Raw genomic sequence first — 20,452 nt, 5'->3', positions numbered from 1 at the left:
AGAAGCGTTTCAGGCTCAGGCCCACGTTCACACACTGGTACTGTGTTGCACACATATTCTGACTAAATATCATCGCTAAATATCCATTTTTGACAATGATTATTCATTTGAAATGAACTATTTAAAAAAATTCTATGAACAGAAGTGTAAAAATGGTAAATCTCTTTAACTTTTTAATGTAAAGCAAAATGTACAGCCGTTATAATGTCACAGTGTTTCTATAATCATACAAATAGTGAATGATATACTACAAACCGGTCAGAAAACAAACAGTATCGATAACACTTATTTCCCGCTGAGCAACAGCTGATCGAGTCTTTGGTTGGTGTGGAGGTGTGTGTGTTAGAAGATGTGTGTGTGTTAGAAGGTGTGTGTGTGTTAGAAGGTGTGTGTTAGAAGATGTGTGTGTGTGTGTGTGTGTGTGTTAGAAGATGTGTGTTAGAAGATGTGTGTGTGTTAGAAGATGTGTGTTAGAAGATGTGTGTTTTCTCGTCTGAACAGGGTCCCGAGAGCAGAAGCACGTGATCCAGAGCGATCTCTCCACTGACTGACCTCCCGCGCTCAGCCTCGAACACCACCTGAACACACACACACACACACACATTATTAATATTCATCATTACACCCAGGGATGGATTACTGACCGGGCCTATGGGGCCAGTGCCCAGGGGCCCTTGCCTACCAGAAGCCCGGGGGGGCCCTGGGGTTTAAGGCTATGCAATCCAGTTTGGTTCAGAAAACCCATTAACAATGAAAACAAATGTTTATTAATTCTGTAATATATGTGTCCCATAGCCTACACAAGGCCTCTTAAACAAGGCACTTGGACTATGAGGGCTCCCTGGAACTTACCGTTGGGCCCTATGTGAATATGAAGGCCCTGTGGACTTACAAATTTAAGAATCTGTATAAGATCTGCTGATATTATGTCCTTACATAACATAACTAAGTTATAACAATACTAGATAGAGCACATTGAATTTAGCATTTAAGGTTATGATGATGATATCAGCTGTTAATCAAAGTTTCCAGCAAGAGATTCGTGCCAGTCCTGTTCTCTCTATTGTAAAGTTAAATGAGTCAGAATGGTAGTCTAACAAAGATCAATAGCAAGATTAGTTTTAACATTATGTGACCATTGCATATAGACATGATGAAAATATTCATTCAAAATCATTTGTGCATTAATGCTGCATAATTATACCTGAGAATGCTTTGACGCGTTTCCACAGCGCACGATGCTTAAGGGAGCGTCTGCCAATTCCACCAATGCGTTAAACGTAGTCTATAATGTGTATTATTTAAAATTACTTTTAACATTTAAAAACAGACGTTTTCAAATTCCAAAGCTTGCAGAAGGTTCCTAATGGCAATACTGACTTAGGCTACAGCTTTCCTGGTAGCCTTGAGTGAATTAACTTGTCTAAGAAAATGATTCATAAAACGTATAAATATCAGTTGAGCCTATGTTTACTTTCGTCATTGACACAGACGAAAATGAAAAGACTAAGTTCAGCTTTAGGAGGGGAAGAAATAGTCCAGGATAAGAAGACTGAGAGAAAAAGAAATATGAAGATGAGGAGAGAGCAGGTATTGAAAAATAATCTAATGACAAGGTTTTAAAGCTAGCCTATTTCTTATCATTTTTTGGCCTTCAAAAGTCCTAAATTGCACATGTAGATCAGAGAAATCCAAATTTTCTCGGGGGAGCATGCCCCCGAACCCCCCTAACTACGCCAGGGCCTTGAGTCTTGTTGCCCAGGGCACAGGAAATTGATTCATTAATATTCATCATTACACCTGAACACACACACATCATTAACATCACACCTGAACACACACACACACACACACACACACACACACACACACACACACACACACACACACACACACACACACATCATTAATATTCATCATTACACCTGAACACACACACATCATTAACATCACACCTGAACACACACACACACACACACACACACACACACATCATTAATATTCATCATTACACCTGAACACACACATATCATTAACATCACACCTGAACACACACACACACACACACACACACATCATTAATATTCATCATTACACCTGAACACACACATATCATTAATATCACACCTGAACACACACACACACACACACACACACACATCATTAATATTCATCATTACACCTGAACACACACATATCATTAACATCACACCTGAACACACACACACACACACACACACACACACACACACACACACACACACACATCATTAACATCACACCTGAACACACACACACACACACACACACACACACACACACACACCATTATCATTACACCTGAACACACACACACACACACACACACACACACACACACACACACATCATTATCATTACACCTGAACACACATACACACACACACACACACACACATCAACATCACACCTGAACACACACACACACACACACACACATCATCATTACACCTGAACACACATACACATACACACACACACATCATTAATATTACACCTGAACACACACACACACATCATTAACATCACACCTGAACACACACACACACACACACACACACACACACACACACACACACACACACACACCATTATCATTACACCTGAACACACACACACACACACACACACACACACACACACACACACACACACACACACATCATTATCATTACACCTGAACACACATACACACACACACACACACACACACACACACACACATCATTAATATTACACCTGAACACACACACACACATCATTAACATCACACCTGAACACACACACACGCACACACACACACACACACACACACACACACACTCACATCATCATCATTACACCTGAACACACACACACACACACACACACACACTCACATCATTATCATTACACCTGAACACACACACACACACACATCATTATTTACATTAGTCATCACACTGCAATACAACAACACATTACACACTTTCCTTTTCTATCAAATCGATTCAATTTAATTTATTCCTCATTATCCTGATTATCCTGATTGGCTCAGATATCACACACTCTTGAAGGGGTGGTATAATGCCCCTTGTATAGTGTGTGTGTGTGAAGGTTTAGCTCTAAATACCCCATAGATCATATTTTACAGCATGTTAAAATTGTCCCTTTTTGAGGGTGAGCAAAAATGCATAGTTTTTGTGTGTGTCCCTTTAAATGCAAATGAGCTGCTGCTCCCGGCACAGGGGGCGGAGCTTCAAGAGCTTGTGTGTGTCTGTGTGTGTTTGTGTGTGTGTGTGTGTGTGTGTTAGCAGCTCCGATTACCTCTTCTCAGCATGGACACACCCACTTTGTTGCGTGTTCCCGGAGGCGGGGTTTATGTAAATTTTAGGCTTAGTGATGTCACTGTCCTTCTCTTTAAAAGCAAATATCTCCCTTTGCTTTGAACTTTGAGCGTTGTAACTTTGCAGATGTCGTTTATGATCATAAAGCGGATTGTGTTGTGTGTTCTTCAGGCTGAAGGAGTGCTAGCTCTCACCGCTTCGGGCCGGGTCTCGGTCCCGCTGACGCTGATCTTCTCTGACCTCCTCCAGCCGTGAGTGTGTGTCTGTCCGCTCTCCCACACTGCAGACGCGCTGGTGTCCAGCTTCACGCGTAAGAGGTTCTGCTGGCCCAGGATGAGGTAGTCAAACGTGAGGCAGAAGCTGCTCTGCCGCATGTGGTCGTCCAGGAGCAGCTTGATCCTCGACAGCTCGCGCCGGAGCCCCACGGGGCCCTCGAGGGCCAGGTAATACTCTCTCCCTAAAGACACACAAGAACCACAGCATGAGGTCTGAGCCGGGGAAGCGCTCTCCACTTACTGGGAACTTTACTGGGAGAGAGGATATGAAGTGCAACACTGTCAAAAAATATGTATTTATAAATATATATATATATATATATATATATATAAAAATAAATCAATTAAAAATAATATATACATGTGTGTGTGTGTGTGTGTGTGTGTGTGTAAATATATGATTAAAATAAATTTAAATACTAATATCTTGGTATATATATATATATATATACATTTTTTTTTTTTTTAGAAAATTATATATATATATATAAATTTCCCCCCCAAAAAAAAAAAAAAAAAAAAAATATATATATATATATATAAAATATAAAGTAATATTACACAATTATTATATTATATGCACACACACATATAATATAATAATTGTGTAAATTGTTGTTTAGTCATTTTAATATTTTATGTCTTATATATATAGAAGACATAAAATATTAAAATGACTAAACAACAATGTGTCTTAAAATCTTAATATCATACATATATATAATTAATAAAATAATCGAACACAATATTAATTTCTTGTTTATATTATTAGTCACTTAAATATTTAAATTGTAATACATATTTAAATATACAGTATGTAAGTGACTAAATATAAATGTAGTTACTTTAATATTAATTTATTTTACAGTATGAATACTTTACTCCATCTGTCTGATAATGAGTCTGTATAAGGGGAAACTATGACTTCTGATTCTGTACCGTTTTCATGATACTTGATAATCCAGTCCAGATCGTCCTCATGGTCCTGAACCCACTCACACGCTCCACGGTCAAAGTCACAGTCCGTCAGGAATCCTGATCCCAGAACACACTCTCAGCACTCGGACAAATCATCCAATGTTCAAAACACCGGAGAATCTACAAGAGTTTTCCTTACTTTCCTTCAGCGGCGCTGCTTGGATCTCCTCCGGCTCTGATTCTGGATTATACACAGGCACAAACTCCTCTGGAACTACACACGGGAAAACACACAGGTCAGGGAAACACACAGGTCAGGAAAATATAAATTGTCTCTGGGAAAACACACAGGTCAGGGAAACACACAGGTCAGGAAAACACACAGGTCAGGGAAACACACAGGTCAGGAAAACACACAGGTCAGTGTGTTTGTTCAAACAGAAGAGCACATAATGATCCAGACGCTGTTCCAGAATCAGTCAGCAGGGGGCAGTACAGCAGAAGACTGCAGTTAGACTCGCGTTTCCTGAGGTAAATCTCAGTGCGTGTGGAATACATAGACTGGTGGAATAGTGAGGATATTACAGTGTTTTCACGACACACTTGAACCAATAATGCAGTATAAAGAAAGTAAATATACTTAATTCTGCTTTCATGCTGAGATTAAGCAGGTTTAAGATGATTTAATTGCAAACGTTGACTATGGTTATTAGTTAAAAGTGTCCTATTGTAGTTTTTTTCCATCTTCATCTGTCTTTAGAGTGTAATGTTCAGTGTTAGTGTGTAAACTTCAATCAATCAATCAATAAATTAATCAGTGTTGCTGTTAGAGCATTAAAAAGTGAGTTCTTCTCTATATCAGTGTCAGTGTTTCTGAACTCCTGAAACGCCTCCATTGTAGTCTTGAGTTTCTTCCGGGAACGAACACGTCACAATATTCCTCATTATAATAATTCATGCGCAGAATAAAGGGGCGGGGCCCGGATGAGTTAGTTAGTAGTGTGTTAAACTGGCGGTTATGGAAAGGGGCGGGACATTTCCCAAACACACTCGAAGCGCTCGACCAATCACAACACACTGCTCCAGCCGACCAATCAGAGCACAGTGTGCTTTTCAGGAGGAGGGGCTTCATAGAGACAGGAAGTAAACAGAGCGTTACTGACAGACTGGGAAGAGAGGAGCCGCAACAATGGAGAATATGAGGAATATAAAGTAGGATCTTGCAAGCGGACACTTGTCTGCACTTCCAGAGATGCAGATTCCAGATAATTGCAGGAGCGACGGATGAAAGACTGTCAAACAGCTGTTCTGGTAATAAAAGGCTCTGGGTCTTTCCGGCCGATCCTCCCTCTGGGAATGGTGGATTTTCCCTGTGTGTCTCGGCCTGTCTCCTCCTGCCTTATCTCTAACATTATCACGGGAATCTGCAGCTTTCTCTCTGATTGAGAGATTTAGAGGAACACATCATCAGACACGTTCTGTCACGGCTGTTCTCGGTTCATGTTCATGTGTTCATGCTGTATATTGTCATAGTCATGGTTCCTCTAATGTCTTGTTTTCATTGGCTCCTCTGTCCTGTGTGTCATGTTTTGATTGGTTCACTGTGTTCGTTAATTTCCGGCGTGTCTTTTTATGTCATTAGTCCTTGTGTATATATATATATATTCTATTCTTTCTTTTATTTGGCGAGTCATGTCCAGGTTTATGTTCAGTTATGTTCATAGTCAAGCCCAGTTCTATAGTCATCATCTTGTTTTGTTTATGTCTATATTGTTCAACAAACTGCACTTGGATTCTCAACTCTACTCATTATACCTGTATATTTCATTAAGTTATATAATGTTAATATACCTTTAACTACCAAAATCTGCCCTTTTGCCTTAAAATGTACTGATAAACACCACAATAACACAGGTGGAACAACCGAGAGCCATGAGGACTCAGTGTTCACCGTCAGCTGTTCATAATAAATATGATCAAAACATGTTCAAAACACACATGACACTGACATTATGCAATAAACATGAACTAAATGATGTAAAAACACTAATGTGTATTACTGAAAATGACTGAGAATGTCCTTTATTGTTTTCATTTACTGTAAATTATGTGGTAATTCACAGTTTTTACTTGCAAAATGCATCATTTTTTATAGTATATAGTATGATACATATTTATAGTATATGAATGTTATATAATTTTATATTATATGTAATTTTACTGTAAAGTGATGTTTCATATATGGCTAGGTAACTTACAGTCAATTAACGTGTTTTTACTGTAGCATTTATACCGTAAAAATTACAAATATTTTTACAGTGAACACTCTCCCCCTTATAATAATAGTAATAATTATTATTTCTATCGCTAATTATTTTATGAATCTGTATGCATGCATACATTAATGTTATGTATTATTAATATCATTGTGCCTTTTGGTTATAAATCTTCATTTGTTGTGTGTTTTATTTTTCGAAGTTAAATAAAGATGATTGGAGTGGGCTACATATTACAAGAAAATAATATTTCAGTTTTTCTACATCAAAATTTCATGTTATATTCAATCAGTTTCTTTGTAACTTTGTAATTTTCTAGTGATTTCTGTGAGAAAATATTTTTTTTCCAGTGTAGATTGACTTAGTATTGGGTATTTGTCTCTTTATTGTGAGAATTAAGAGTTCCGACTCAGAACAAACGTTTAAAAGTAGAATAACTGGCTGAAGAACAATGTTTTTCAGAGAAACAAGTTTCCTAAATATCTGCAAATATATTATGGTATGTGTATGCTTTAGTACGGTCCAAAAGCGTGCATCCGCCCCTGTAGAAGGCGTTGGTCCTGCAGGTCACATGATGCAGAGTTATTGATCATGTGACGCGTGATTGATGGCTTGGGCTGAACACTATAATAGAGCCATTAGTCATCAGTCTGTTATTGAGTGTGAACAGAGTTTAACGGCGTGTTTGGGGCGGTCACATGGGAACACAGGAGTGACCTCTGACCCCTCTCGGTGCTCAATAACATCTGAACAGCACAGACCCGTCCATTCGGCTCAATTTAGAAAAATACTAACGCCAGGAAAGTGGAGTTATGGATATATTGTAAGATTTTTTATTTGCTATTTAAAATGTATTAAGAAGAGAAACCCCACACTGTTCGTATTCAAATCATTAAATAAAACTAAAACCATATAAGAAAATTGTTTTCATTATTATTTGCCAAGGCAACATGTTCGTTTAGTTTAACCTGAAGAACTAAAATAACTAAAACTGAAATATGAATAAAAAAATATAGACATTTAAAACTAATAATAAATATATATATATAATCTCATTTAAAATCTTGATAAAAACTATAATAGTATGTTAATTATACTAAATATGTCTGTTCATGAATTTGAATTGATGTTGTAATTTAGTTTTAAATTTAAGTTTCAATTCAAATAAAATGAAAGTATAGTTTTTAATAATGATTTTAGTATAATTATGATCTCATCCAATCATCATATTAACATTTGGTGGTGGAAAAAAGAAATGAATAAACACTTATTTCATGAGCATTTCCCTCCTGTATCCACATCAACGCTGCTTTCTTCTCCCGGGAAATATTAGTCTCGGGAATGTGGTTGGGAATGGGAAGTTTACTCATAGTCTCCCTGTCCGTACATGTACAGTAGATATCCGTATACGACTACGGCTCACGGTTCAGTCCCAGCATGCCCTGCAAACAGAGCCCTCTTGTCTTATGAACAGCACTAAACATTAGTGCGGATATTGTAAGCTAAACTAAACTAAAAATCATTTTGTTCATTTAAATGGAGCTGAGTGATTTCTGGAGGATCATGTGACACTGAAGACTGGAGTAATGATGCTTTGATCACAGGAATAAATTACACTTTACTGTATATTCACATAGAAAACAGATGATTTACATTGGATTAATATTTAAACATTTTTACTGTATTTTTTTAATCAAATAAACGCAGCTTTTGTGATCAAAACAGACTCTTTCAGAAACATTAATAAACACACTGAGCGGTGTGTGTATGAGTGGACTCTGCAGTACAGCTTTCCTGGAGCTCAACAGTGGCGCTGGCGCTTGCAACGCTAAGGTCATGGGTTCGATTCCCAGGGAAAGCAAGAACTGATAAGAATGTAAATGTGTAGCTTTAAATGTAATGTATAAATAGGAGGAGTGATGTTAGTGAGAGCCGAGGATCACTCACAGAACACATCTCCTCTGGGGTCCAGCTGGTTCCCGGTGTCCTCCTCCTCCTCTTCCTCCTCCTCCTCCTCTTCCTCCTCCTCAGGGCCGATGTAGAGCCCGTCGCTGTAGTCAAAGGGTTGCAGGAGGAGTCGAGGAGAGTCCGTCACCGCCGGCTCTGGGATGCTGTTGTCAAACCGGCCCAGAATACGAGTCTTGGACGGGGAATCGGGAATAACTGCGAGGAAATGCATGAAGAAACTGGGATGAAATCCTGTGTGCTGATGTCAAATGATCTTCTAAAGCCATTAAAGGGGATATCATTAAAATCAGACTTTCCCCGTGTGTCAGTGCTGTAATCGGGTGTTTCAAATCAACCCACAAAACATGAAAAGTGAAACTCAGAAACTTTGTTTTATAAGTCTTTCTTTGTAAAAATGTCAATAAAATAATCCGATCAGATTTCGCTCTCCTTCTGACGTATGAAGAGGATCTTATTATAATATTCCCGGCCCTTAATCTGCACGTTTACACACACCAGCCCACATTTGGTTCCACACGCGCCAACAGAGACCAGTTCTAACGCAATGATGAAGATCCAGCAGAGCCTGAAGCTGTTCTGTGGTTGAGCACAGACGAGCACTGAACACTATTGACCAGAACATGTCTCCGCTGTCTTATAAAGACCTCAGGAACTCTGGACACTTGTGGAGGAGTTCAACATGATGATGAGATGATCAGTGTAACTCCACAACAACTACAGAAATGTCTCCACTAACATTCAGAAGCTCTTCCTGAGTCTCTCCGTAAGGCTGCACTCGCTACTGGTTATTCTGGGATTCTGGATGAGGGAGATTGGCCTGTTCTGTTATTGCCGGAGTTTCTGAAGCTCGTGTGAAGACTCCGCCCTCTTCTGGACGGAGGCGGAGCTAAAGCTCATTTGCATTTAAAGGGACACACACAAACGCTGTGTTTTTGCTCACAACCAAAAAGGGGCAAATTTGACAAGCTGTAATAAATGATCTGGTGTTTAGAGCTGAAGTTTCACACACACATTCTGGAGACACCGTAGATTTATATTACATCTGGTGAAAAGGGGCTTAATATGTCAGCTTTAAAAGTAAAAAATGCATATATGGAGACTGATTCATGCATTCGCAGCATTATTGCATTAATCACACAACGTGCTTTATATTCTCCGTGTGGAACGCATGTTCGGATCCGCAGGAGAATTTTCCATGTGAATGTTCAAGCGTCTGCCGTGCATGAAGCCATTCGCCAAGTCCACAATGAGTCGCATGTCAACACTTTACAGTAAGGTTTCGTCTGTTAACAGTAAGTGACATTATTGACATTAGAGCTGGATGATACTGATAAAAATGTATATCTCTATATTTTTCTAAATTTTGATGATATTCGATATTTACATTTATGCATTTAGCAGACAATATATATTCAGTATAGCAGACTCTCTCTCGCTCTCTCTCTCTCTCTCTCTCTCTCTCTCTCTCTCTCTCTCTCTCTCTCTCTCTCTATATATATATAAAAATAATGAATCCACTAAATACATTTAATTTGATAAAATACAATTTAATTTGAAAATTATAAATGTAATAAAATAAAATAATGAAATAATAAAAAAGTTAAAATAAATGAATAAATAAATAAAACATTAATGAAATGAAAATAATTAATACAAATAATTGAATAAAATGCAATTTAACAAAAAATAAAACCTTTAATTGTATAAATTAATAAATAAAATAAAAATAATCAATAAAATAAATGTAATTTAATCAAATAAAATGTAAATAAAAATATTGAAATTAATTTAATAAACAGCTATATATATATATATATATATATATATATATATATATATATATATATATATATATATATACACAGTTCATTTATCTATTTTCACCTTTAGATTATATTTATATTATTAATTTAAATGTTTGAACAACAGTATAATTGCGAATGTGGCTAAATTCATCTTGATTATTTTGTTTTCGTAATTCAAAACTAAATTCAATGAATCCCCTAAAGCCCTATAGATAATACATAACTAACATTAACAAAAGAGATCTTATTGTGAAGTGTTTCCAGATGCATTAAAGCGCTATAGCAGAAGTTCCCTGATGTTGTTAGAGAAGTGAGAGGAAACGTCTTCATGCATGTTACACGTTTGCTCTGCTTCTCACCGTTGAGAAACGCTTCTGCTTTTCCTTTATCTCCTTCCCAGGATCTGTGATAAGGCTTGACTACAAAAACACAAAGGATTCAAGTGACGTTGCTCAGGTTGAGAGCTCAGATTTCTTGTTTTTCCTAAACATGTGTGGACTTTCATTCATTACTCAGAGATGAACGGATGAAAGCGTTTCCTCTGAAGAACATCATTTGTCTGTCGTCAACTCTTACCTGAACAGTCGAATCCGCTGCCACGGAAACCCTGCTTGCATTTACACCTGTAGGATCCGTGTGTGTTGATGCACTCAGCGTGAAGGCTGCACTTATGTGTGTCCGACACACACTCATTAACATCTGAAATATGATCACAGAGTCTCATTATCGCCTTTCAAAGCATGAATCAATCAAAATATTCTTTTGCATTTCAGGTGAGCAACTTTCTGTTATGCATATGCAACATATTCACCAGAACAGTCTTGATTCTGGAAGTATTTTATTAAAGAGATTCTTCATTAAAGAGATGTTCTTCCTCAGTGTTTCTGTCTCGTTTTCCAGCACAAATATCCAAACATTCTATACAGTTACTGGAGAAGCAACATGACTAAAGATATTATATTTATGAAACAAAAATCATCAAAATGACATGAGTTTGTGTTTAAAACAAGTACAAATATCTGCCAATGGAGTCAGAAAAATAATCTTGTTTTCCCTTTGAATTAAGATTATTTTTCTGACTGATTTGTCTCTTTCACAGAAGGAAATATCACCACTAAACGACTCCAGAGCTCATACATGGAGAGTTTTTCTTCCAGACTGCGACTCATTAATCATAATTGCTCAATCATAACAGTGAGTTACTCGGTTTCTTTCTTACCGACACAGTCGTATTTCCCGTTGACGTATTTGAGGTCGTAACCCTCCTGGCACTTGCAGTAGTAGCTTCCGAATGTGTTGATGCACTGCCGGTTGAACGGACATTGATTTTTCCCAGTTGCACATTCATCAATGTCTAAAGAAGACCGTGAGGGAAACAACCAGAGTTAATGCAACATCTGAAACACACTTTAGACCAGTGATTTCTCCAGTGGTTGTTGATTCAGCGATGCCATGGAAAAAACATTTTAGAAAACATTCTTAAAAGAACCATTTTTTCTTAGTGTAAAAAACATTATAATAATCTAAAGAACCGTTTTTCCAATGGTTAAATTTACGGTAAAAAAAAATGGCAGCTGTGGTTGCCAGAAATTTACCGTAAAAAATATGGTAGTAACATTTTAGCTTTTCCCATAAGCTGAGAAAGTTAATAATAATATAGAAGCTGCAGTGTCATTCACACACACACTAAACACCATCATTCTAACACACATGGCATTTAAAAAATGCAATAAATATGAATTTTACAACATTAAATGTAACATAAAGCCCTAATGTACACAACTGATTAGAAAAAACTATGAAGAAACAGTTATTTCAACCAAAATAAATCAAATGTGAAGTGTCACGCAGGGAATTGTGGGAATGTCAATTTACGGTATTTTACTGTAAAATTACATTAAATCTACGGTTAGATCTATCACAGTCATTCACCGTATTCAGTACGGAAACTTTCTGTTAACCAATTTACAGTTTTTCACCGAAGCATTTTTACAGTCTTTTACTGTTAAAATCACGATAGTTTTTTACAGTGTTCTGGTTCCATCCCAACAGCAATATAGTGCCGGCCCAGATCCGGCCCACATCCGGCCCAGATCCGGCCCACATCCGGTACACTTGTGGCGCTTTTCCACTGCATGGTACGGCTCGCTTCAGCTCGCTTTACAAGTGTGCCGTACCGAAACTAAAATGTGACATGAAAACACTACAGATCACGGATTGGTCAGAGAGAATCGTCACTTCCAGCGTCATTGGATTTGCCACACGAGACACCAAACCCGCTAGATTTAAATAGTCAGCAACAGCCAATCGTCTCACGCGGTGGAGAAGCGGCATTGGCTTCCACACGGGCCGGATCTGGGCCGTCACTATGCCTGGGACTGATGTTATAGTTCTTCATGGAACCATCGATGCCAATTTTAAGACATTTATAAGAGTGAGACTGAAGCCTCTCTCAGCCGAGCATCACCCTGATCCGAGCCGGCTCTCACCCACGCAGGTCTTGGCATCGGGTCCCAGCTGGAGGCCCGGGGACGGGCACACACACCGCACCTCGGCCTGGACCTCCTCACAGCCGTACTGACAGTGGGCCAGAGAACACGTCCTCGAGTCTGCACACAAGCACACGCGAAACACAGCTGATTCACCCTTCTTATCTAATGTGAAAAGGGTGACCATAGAAGATTACGTAAAGTCAACTTTCAGGCCGATAAATATATTAACAGTGGTTTTATAATGATAAACCCCCCAAAAATGTGTGGTGAACTTCATTAAAAGGTTTGAATGTATTGTGTTTTGGTCCTTTTAAGAACATAAGCATGATGACATTTAATTCATTAATTTAATATTCATCAATATTATTGATCTCCTGCATTGACACCATTATATGAGAACTGAGCTGGACGATGACATCACGGTTTTCTCCAGAGCGGATATATATATATAAATGAACTAAATTACTAACTTTTTTACAACAAAAATGAACTTCCTTAAGCTGGACTGTGACGCTATTTTCTTCTAGACACAAACTTTGCTGCATTATTTTCCTGTTATCTCTGTAAAGCTGCTTTGAAACTCTGTGTTGTAAAGCGCTGTATAAATAAAGGAGACTCGACATAACTTTAATATGTTTGGGTGAACTAGTGATTTAAACGTTTGAATATACAGCAACATAGTGTCGGCCCAGATCCGGCCCACATCCGGGCCGTGTGGAATCCAGCTGTGCCGGATGTGGGCCGGATCTGCCGAGTGTGTGTTGCTGTGTCGGGTGTGGGCCGGATCTGCCGAGTGTGTGTTGCTGTGCCGGGTGTGTGTGGGTGTGGAGTCACTCACTTGCGCAGGAGCCGTCAGACATTAGCATGTATCCGTTTAAGCAGTAGCACATGTAGCTGCCGAAAGTGTTCATGCACCGATGCTCACAGGGACGAGGCTTCAGACCGCACTCGTTCAGATCTGAACCAGGAGCAAGAGTTCATTCAGGCAATACTTCAGTCAAAATAATGACAACAATTCTAAATTATGACTTAAAAATCATAATTATGACATACTAAGTCAAAATAATGACATCAAAATCATAAGTATGACATACTAAGTCAAAATAATGACATAAAATGAATAATTATGACATACTAAGTCAAAATAATGACCTAAAAATCACAAGTATGACATAATTAGTTGAAATAATGACTTAAAAATATTATATTGAAATTTTGACTCAATAAGTCAATTATTACATAAAAAGTCAAAATGATGCCAGTAATCATTTTACTCATAATTATTTTAATTTTGATCATTTTATGTATTTAGATAATTTCTTTACGTTTAATTCATTTTTAATTACATGTTATTAGTTAATCAGCCCGCAAACATACTTTATCGCTAGGAAAAATTTAAAATAACTTGTTAAACATGAAAGTATGATGCAATCATTTTAGGCATTTCTTCTTATATAGATCCTTTTGGCATAAAGTGTTGTTTAACGTTGAGTCGAGAACCCCGTGAAGCTTCAGTATCTAAGAGAGTGTGTGTTGAAGCGCACAAACCTTGACTGCACGTCTTCCCAGTGTATCCGGGGAAGCACTTGCACTTGTTGGGCCCGACACACTCGCCGTGTTTGCATCCCAGGTCACACTGAGCTGGTGAAACATTCAACAGCAGAGATATACATATACATACAGACAAGGTCAAATCTGCTCATGTCTGCAAAACAAAGCCAGATTTACCCTGGTTTAAAAGCACCAAACCACAGACACAATCAACATGTCACATGAGTTTATGACTAGATTCAACTGAGAAACTCTCAATCACACCATAGACACTTCATTCTTCTGGATAAATGAACCCTTGTGTGTGTGTGTGTGTGTGTGTGTGTGTGTGTGTGTGTGTGTGTGTGTGTGTGTGTGTGTGTGTGTGTGTGTGTGTGTGCTGAAAATCCTTTACCTAATGGTGTTTTGAATTGCTTTAATATTTCAAGTGCAAGAAGGTGGGAAGAAAACAAAAAAGTACAAAAATTATCAAACATAATTTCGACTTTTTAATCTCATATTTTCGACATAGTATGTCTTAATTTCGACTTTTTGTCTCGTAATTATGACTTTAAAAGTCAGAAGTTCGATTTAGTAAGACATAATTTAGATTTTTTATGTCAATTTTTTTTCTTTTGTGCCGGGAATGCGCTTCCATACATACTACGTCAAAATAATGACAAAATTTCAAAATTCTGACTTGAAAAGTCGAAATTATGACATACTAAGTCTAAATAATGATATAAAAATCATAAGTATGAACTACTACATCAAAATAATGACAAAAATTAAAAATTCTGACTTGAAAAGTCAAAATTATGACATACTAAGTCGAAATAATGACATAAAAAGTCATAATTATGAACTACTAAGTCGAAATAATGACCAAAAATTCTAAATTCTGACTTGAAAAGTCGAAATTATGACATACTAAGTCGAAATAATAACAAAAATTCATAATTATGAACTACTATGTCAAAATAATGACAAAAATGTAAAATTCTGACTTGAAAAGTCGAAATTATGACATACTAAGGCGAAATAATGACAAAAATCATAAGTATGACATACTAATTTGAAATAATGAATTAAAAAGTCAATTATGACATACTAAGTCAAAATAATGATTACAAAAATGATCAAAAATTTTTTGGGAAGTTGTTACACTCTGTGTGAGCGAAGTCAATACGTTTTATCCCAATGCACTAATGCGATGAAAGTTCTGACTGGTTCTGGTTAAGTCCTCATTGGCACTGGTTCACCTTCACAGTGTCCTTCACTGCTCTTCCTCCAGCCGTAGCAACACTCGATCCTGCTGCCGTATCGACACACGCCGGACACACTCCTCACCGGGACCTGCCGCCCCTCTCTGTCAGGACACACAACACAGCACTGATCCACACACACTTCTACTAATGTGTGTAAATGAGCCGGAGAGCACTGAGGGTTTCCTGTGAGAACGGTGTGTGTTAGCGGCCCCTACGTTAATAACTAATGATCTTTACAACGGAAGTGAATCAATCAAAACTAACTTTATCTGGACAATAACTTTATTCTAGATCTGCTGTAAAGCCTGAGCAATCTCTGTTACTGTAATCTCCTGTTATCACTGTAAAGCTGCTGTGAAACTCTATAGTGTTAAAGCGCTGTATAAATGAAGGAGACGTGACTTGATTTTTACACACTCTTAAGAAAAGGTTCAGTAGGATCATATCTGGTTCCGTCAGGCACATCACAGGGATCAATTTATGGATTTAGTTCACTAATTTAATTTTAGTTAGAAAATAGTTAGAAAAAATTAGTTATATATCGTGTCACAATATATATCACAATACGAAAACGCAACAATATGTATCGTGGATAGTTCATCCAAAATATAATTTTTTTCTGAGTTTTAGTGTCAGTACTACATTAAACTACTATATAATGTTGAATATAATGTGTGCAATGGAGGGATTTGTGTGTGTCCTGATAATGTCAAATGTCTGATGTTACCAGTAAAAGTGACTTACATTATTGTAAATATATCTAGTCAGTGAAAGAGTTCAAGCATATTCATCTAACATAATTGTGTATTTTCAGCTTCAGAATCATGAATATTGTTATTCTGGCGTCTCTATTGTCCTGTGCTTTGGGTTTATCAGCACCAAGTCCAAGAATATTCATTTACACACACAATGTAAAACCAAATTGAACCTTTTATCATATGTCTTGGAGTATCGCAATAATATGGTATCGTGAGTTCAGTATCGTGATATGTATCGAATCGTGACATGAGGGTCTCGTTACACCACTAATCGCAAACATACTTTATCACAAGAATTAAATAAAAAAGCATGAAAGTATGATGCAATCATTTAAGACATTTCCTCTTAGATAGAACTTTTTGGCATAAAAGTTCTTTAAAATTGAGTCAAGAACCCTATAAAGTTCTATAGAGCCCTAATCTAAATGTGGCAATATGAAAGCAGAATAATCTTTAACACTGCAAAAGAAAAAATGATCAAAATGAAGTGAGTTTGTATTAAACCGAGAACGGATATCTGCCAATGGGGTTTATTTTTCTGACTCTTTTATCGTTTTAAGCAAAAACTCACTAACTTTAGATGTTTGTGCTGGAAAGCGAGACAGAAACACTGAGGAGGAGTGTGTGGTTTAGCAGTGAGGTTGTCAGAAGGTCGTTTGAGGTGAGAACGGGCCTTGATTTGAGGTTGTAGCTGTAAAACACAGACACGACGAGTGTTGTTGATCCAGTGAGGATCTGAACAGAATCCAGGAACCTCTCGCTTCTCCTCAGGGTTTATGGCTCTTTAACAGAAGCTTCTAACAGGAACAGATAAAGCAGATTTCCGCTGTCATTAAAGCCGGCTGTATTGATGATCACACCTCAGCAGAACACCAGGAGTTTGAGCACTAACACCTCAACAGATGTCCAGCACTTCACAGGCAGGGTTCGCTCGGAGATCGTGCAGTTCAACAGGTTTTAAAAGAGCCTTTCACAATTCTCTTGCTTTTTTACAGGCCTAATTATAATATGTGTCATATATCGTTCATGGAACATTTTTTCTGACACATTGTTTCATTCTTGTTTCAGAACGTTCAGAGAAATTCAAAAGTAACGTTTGCAGAATGATACAATAGAATGTTAGAATAACCAACATTAAAAACGTTTTTAAAAACATTTTCATCATTCACAGAACACTAAGAAACAACGTTTTCTTTATGCAAAATGTTCTATATTTTTTGTTAGTTAGTTTGGTAGGAACAGTTTCGATTTGTAAATGAATCAAATCGCATCATCTGCAATGAACACGAACAGTTATAGATATGTCTTCGTCATTATGTTGAGAAGTTTTGCATGCAACATTTTTTTTTTATTATATCATTAAATATATTCTATACCTGCTCATTTGCATAAAGTTAAACATTTCTCAACTTCGTCTAGCCGCTGCACATACAAACATTGCATCGTTGCAAAAAACACCTTATCAGATTATATATATAATATAGGGTTACAAAGATTGTATTACAAACTTACAATTAATATTCAAAAGGTTTAGACGAAAATTAATATTCAGCAATATTTTGGATTCAACTGCACTGATACTGTATTGTATTGTATAAAGCGTAAAATAAATAAATGTGATTCGGATTTTTCTGTTTTTTTAGGTCATCCTGTTATCTTTGTGATCGGTTGTATGCAAATGAACTACTAAAAAGAAAATAATGTAACACTTTGTTTTAAAGTGTCCTTGTTACATGTTACATGTAGTTCCTGTAATAATAACAACTATAAATTATGCATAATTACATGCAACAAACCCTAAACCAAACCCTAACCCTATAGTCAGTATGTGCAGTTAATCATATTAATAAGTACTTAAATGTATAAGTTAAAATAAAGTGTAAACAATAAGGATAATAATACTAACTTTAAGCAAATATACAAATAAATATTTAAAATTGTTCTCTTCCTGGACCAAAACACAGACCAAAAATAACACTGATGACTCATCCTGCACTATGCAAATTTTTGTCCAATCAAATGCTCTCTAGAATAAGCAGGCCCCTCCCCCCAATCCTATCCGCCTAGCAACAGAAAGGCAACTAAAGCTTGAGAAAAAACAACAACAGTGAAACTGGCAGCTCTGGTTACTAACTTCTCCATATAAACACGATAGCAACATTTTAAGTTTTACATATTGAACTTAAATTTACAGTAGAAATACCAATATATACACACAAATACAAAACAATGCTAATACTAAAATACTGCATTCATTTAACGACATAATAACAACCTAAAGTCCATAAGTGAATAGATGTTCCAGCTGCGAGCTTCTCATGTTGGTCTCTAAATCTGGTGTGGCTCCAGAGGGACGGAGAGAATCTGTGAACCGACCGAAATAAAACTGACCGAAATAAACCGGGAGCCGGTCGTGTGAACAGGTGCCGCCGCTTCATTCCAGGCAGAGTTAGCAGCTCATCGTGCAGATCACAAATCAACACAGATATTACTTCAAATCTATTCATGCTTGGGCATCATTTACAGACACTTTAGTATTCAGTAGTGAATTGATTTGATAATTGACAGCCATTTACACTGGTATCCAAAAGTGATGCACAGCCTAGGAAAATCTTCATCGTTTATTCAAATATTATTTGAAAAATCGAGTCGATTGTTTTATTTGTGATAATAACGCAATGAAACATGACAAATTGTGCAACATCATTTTTGTCCAGGCAAAGAAATTATGAATGCAAAAATAGGAGAGAATGTTTATCTCAGTCAATGTTTGCTTTTTCCTCTCAGCTTTTTGTGCATTTTTTTTTTTTTGCATAGTAAAATAATCCTGTTGCTGTAGTTTGACACTTTTGCCAAATAATTTTGTCAGATAGATACTGATTTGTTCTCCCCTTATATTTAACATGTTTTAAATATATCTTCCTCATATTTTGAACTTGTCCGTTCATTAAAAACAAATATCATCACCTTTGGCCAATACTGTAGGTGGAACATCTATTCAGCTTTACTGAAATTCATTAATTGTCAAAAGAAATAGTACTAATATGGTTCAAAAGGAATGAAAATCAAATATTGATCCTTAATCAAAACAGTTGCATTGGTCACAAATTTTTATGCACATTAGTCTCTTTAATCTTATGAAAACTGCAGGTATGCTAAAGCAGATCTTGTTCGTTTCTCAGTGACAATAGTTTCTCAGATGTTTGATCAGTAATCTTACACGTTTCTCCTATGAACTAGCATTTTCTCCACAACTTTAAGCAGGAGAACGTTTCTTACCTGTAATCTGCAGATCCCAAGGAAAAATAAAGCAGGAATGAAAGAGCGCTGATCCATGGCAAATGTTTCATGTTTAAAAGCAAGCCTCTTTATTTCTCTGCTGTTCTTTTCTCTTCTGTTTGTTTTTCCTTGTAGTTTGATTCCAGCAAGAGTCCAAGATAAAGTCTGCAGTCTCTCTCTCTCTCTCTCTCTCTCTCTTCTTGTTGAAATTCCAGATGTCATTGAGTTGAGTGACGGAAGGGCTGGAAGTGTTTTGTGGGTTAGGGTTAGTGGGGGTGTTTCAGACGTCTTCTCTCTGAAACTCAATCCATGACGTCTAGATTGATGGTGTCGCGTCAAACAACTCACTTTACACTTCAGGAGAAAGAAAACCTGCTTTGAGGGAAATTCAGAATGAAAGAATAAACACTTTTTATTCATGAATGTAAATTTGAACTGGCCACAATATGCAGGAAGTTGAATTTGCTTAATTGCAATTTAAAGGAATTCAACAGTCACAACACAGGATTATTTCATTA

The 20,452-nt window shown here is 37.0% G+C and overlaps 1 protein-coding gene and 1 long non-coding RNA gene across 5 annotated transcripts; one reads left to right on the top strand and one right to left on the bottom strand.

The window, feature by feature from the left end:
- The first annotated feature begins 38 nt into the window (after positions 1–38).
- Positions 39–545, top strand: LOC307164785. Of its 2 annotated transcripts, none has more exons than XR_013822342.1 (3): positions 39–325; positions 400–417; positions 464–545. It is a non-coding gene; the product is annotated as an uncharacterized lncRNA (long non-coding RNA). The 2 variants fall into 2 exon arrangements; XR_013822343.1 differs by having other exon boundaries at positions 39–339.
- Positions 337–20,164, bottom strand: egfl6 (EGF-like-domain, multiple 6). Of its 3 annotated transcripts, XM_079881851.1 has the most exons (13): positions 19,935–20,164; positions 15,892–15,998; positions 14,648–14,740; positions 13,938–14,057; positions 13,097–13,216; positions 11,827–11,961; positions 11,184–11,306; positions 10,967–11,026; positions 8,782–8,997; positions 4,758–4,832; positions 4,580–4,675; positions 3,560–3,822; positions 337–578 (listed from the first exon to the last, which is right to left on the bottom strand). In XM_079881851.1, exons 1-13 carry the CDS (start codon positions 20,003–20,005, stop codon positions 471–473), a joined length of 1,587 nt encoding a protein of 528 aa, XP_079737977.1. In that variant the 5' UTR covers positions 20,006–20,164; the 3' UTR covers positions 337–470. The 3 variants fall into 3 exon arrangements, with proteins under 3 accessions (XP_079737977.1, XP_079737978.1, XP_079737979.1); XM_079881852.1 differs by lacking the exon at positions 10,967–11,026; XM_079881853.1 differs by lacking the exon at positions 13,938–14,057.
- Positions 20,165–20,452: the final 288 nt, after the last annotated feature.

The sequence above is a fragment of the Squalius cephalus genome (assembly GCF_949319135.1).
Source record: "Squalius cephalus genome assembly, chromosome: 9".
In the NCBI taxonomy this organism is placed as follows: Eukaryota; Metazoa; Chordata; class Actinopteri; order Cypriniformes; family Leuciscidae; genus Squalius; species Squalius cephalus.
This window is presented reverse-complemented; position numbering and strand designations above follow the sequence as displayed.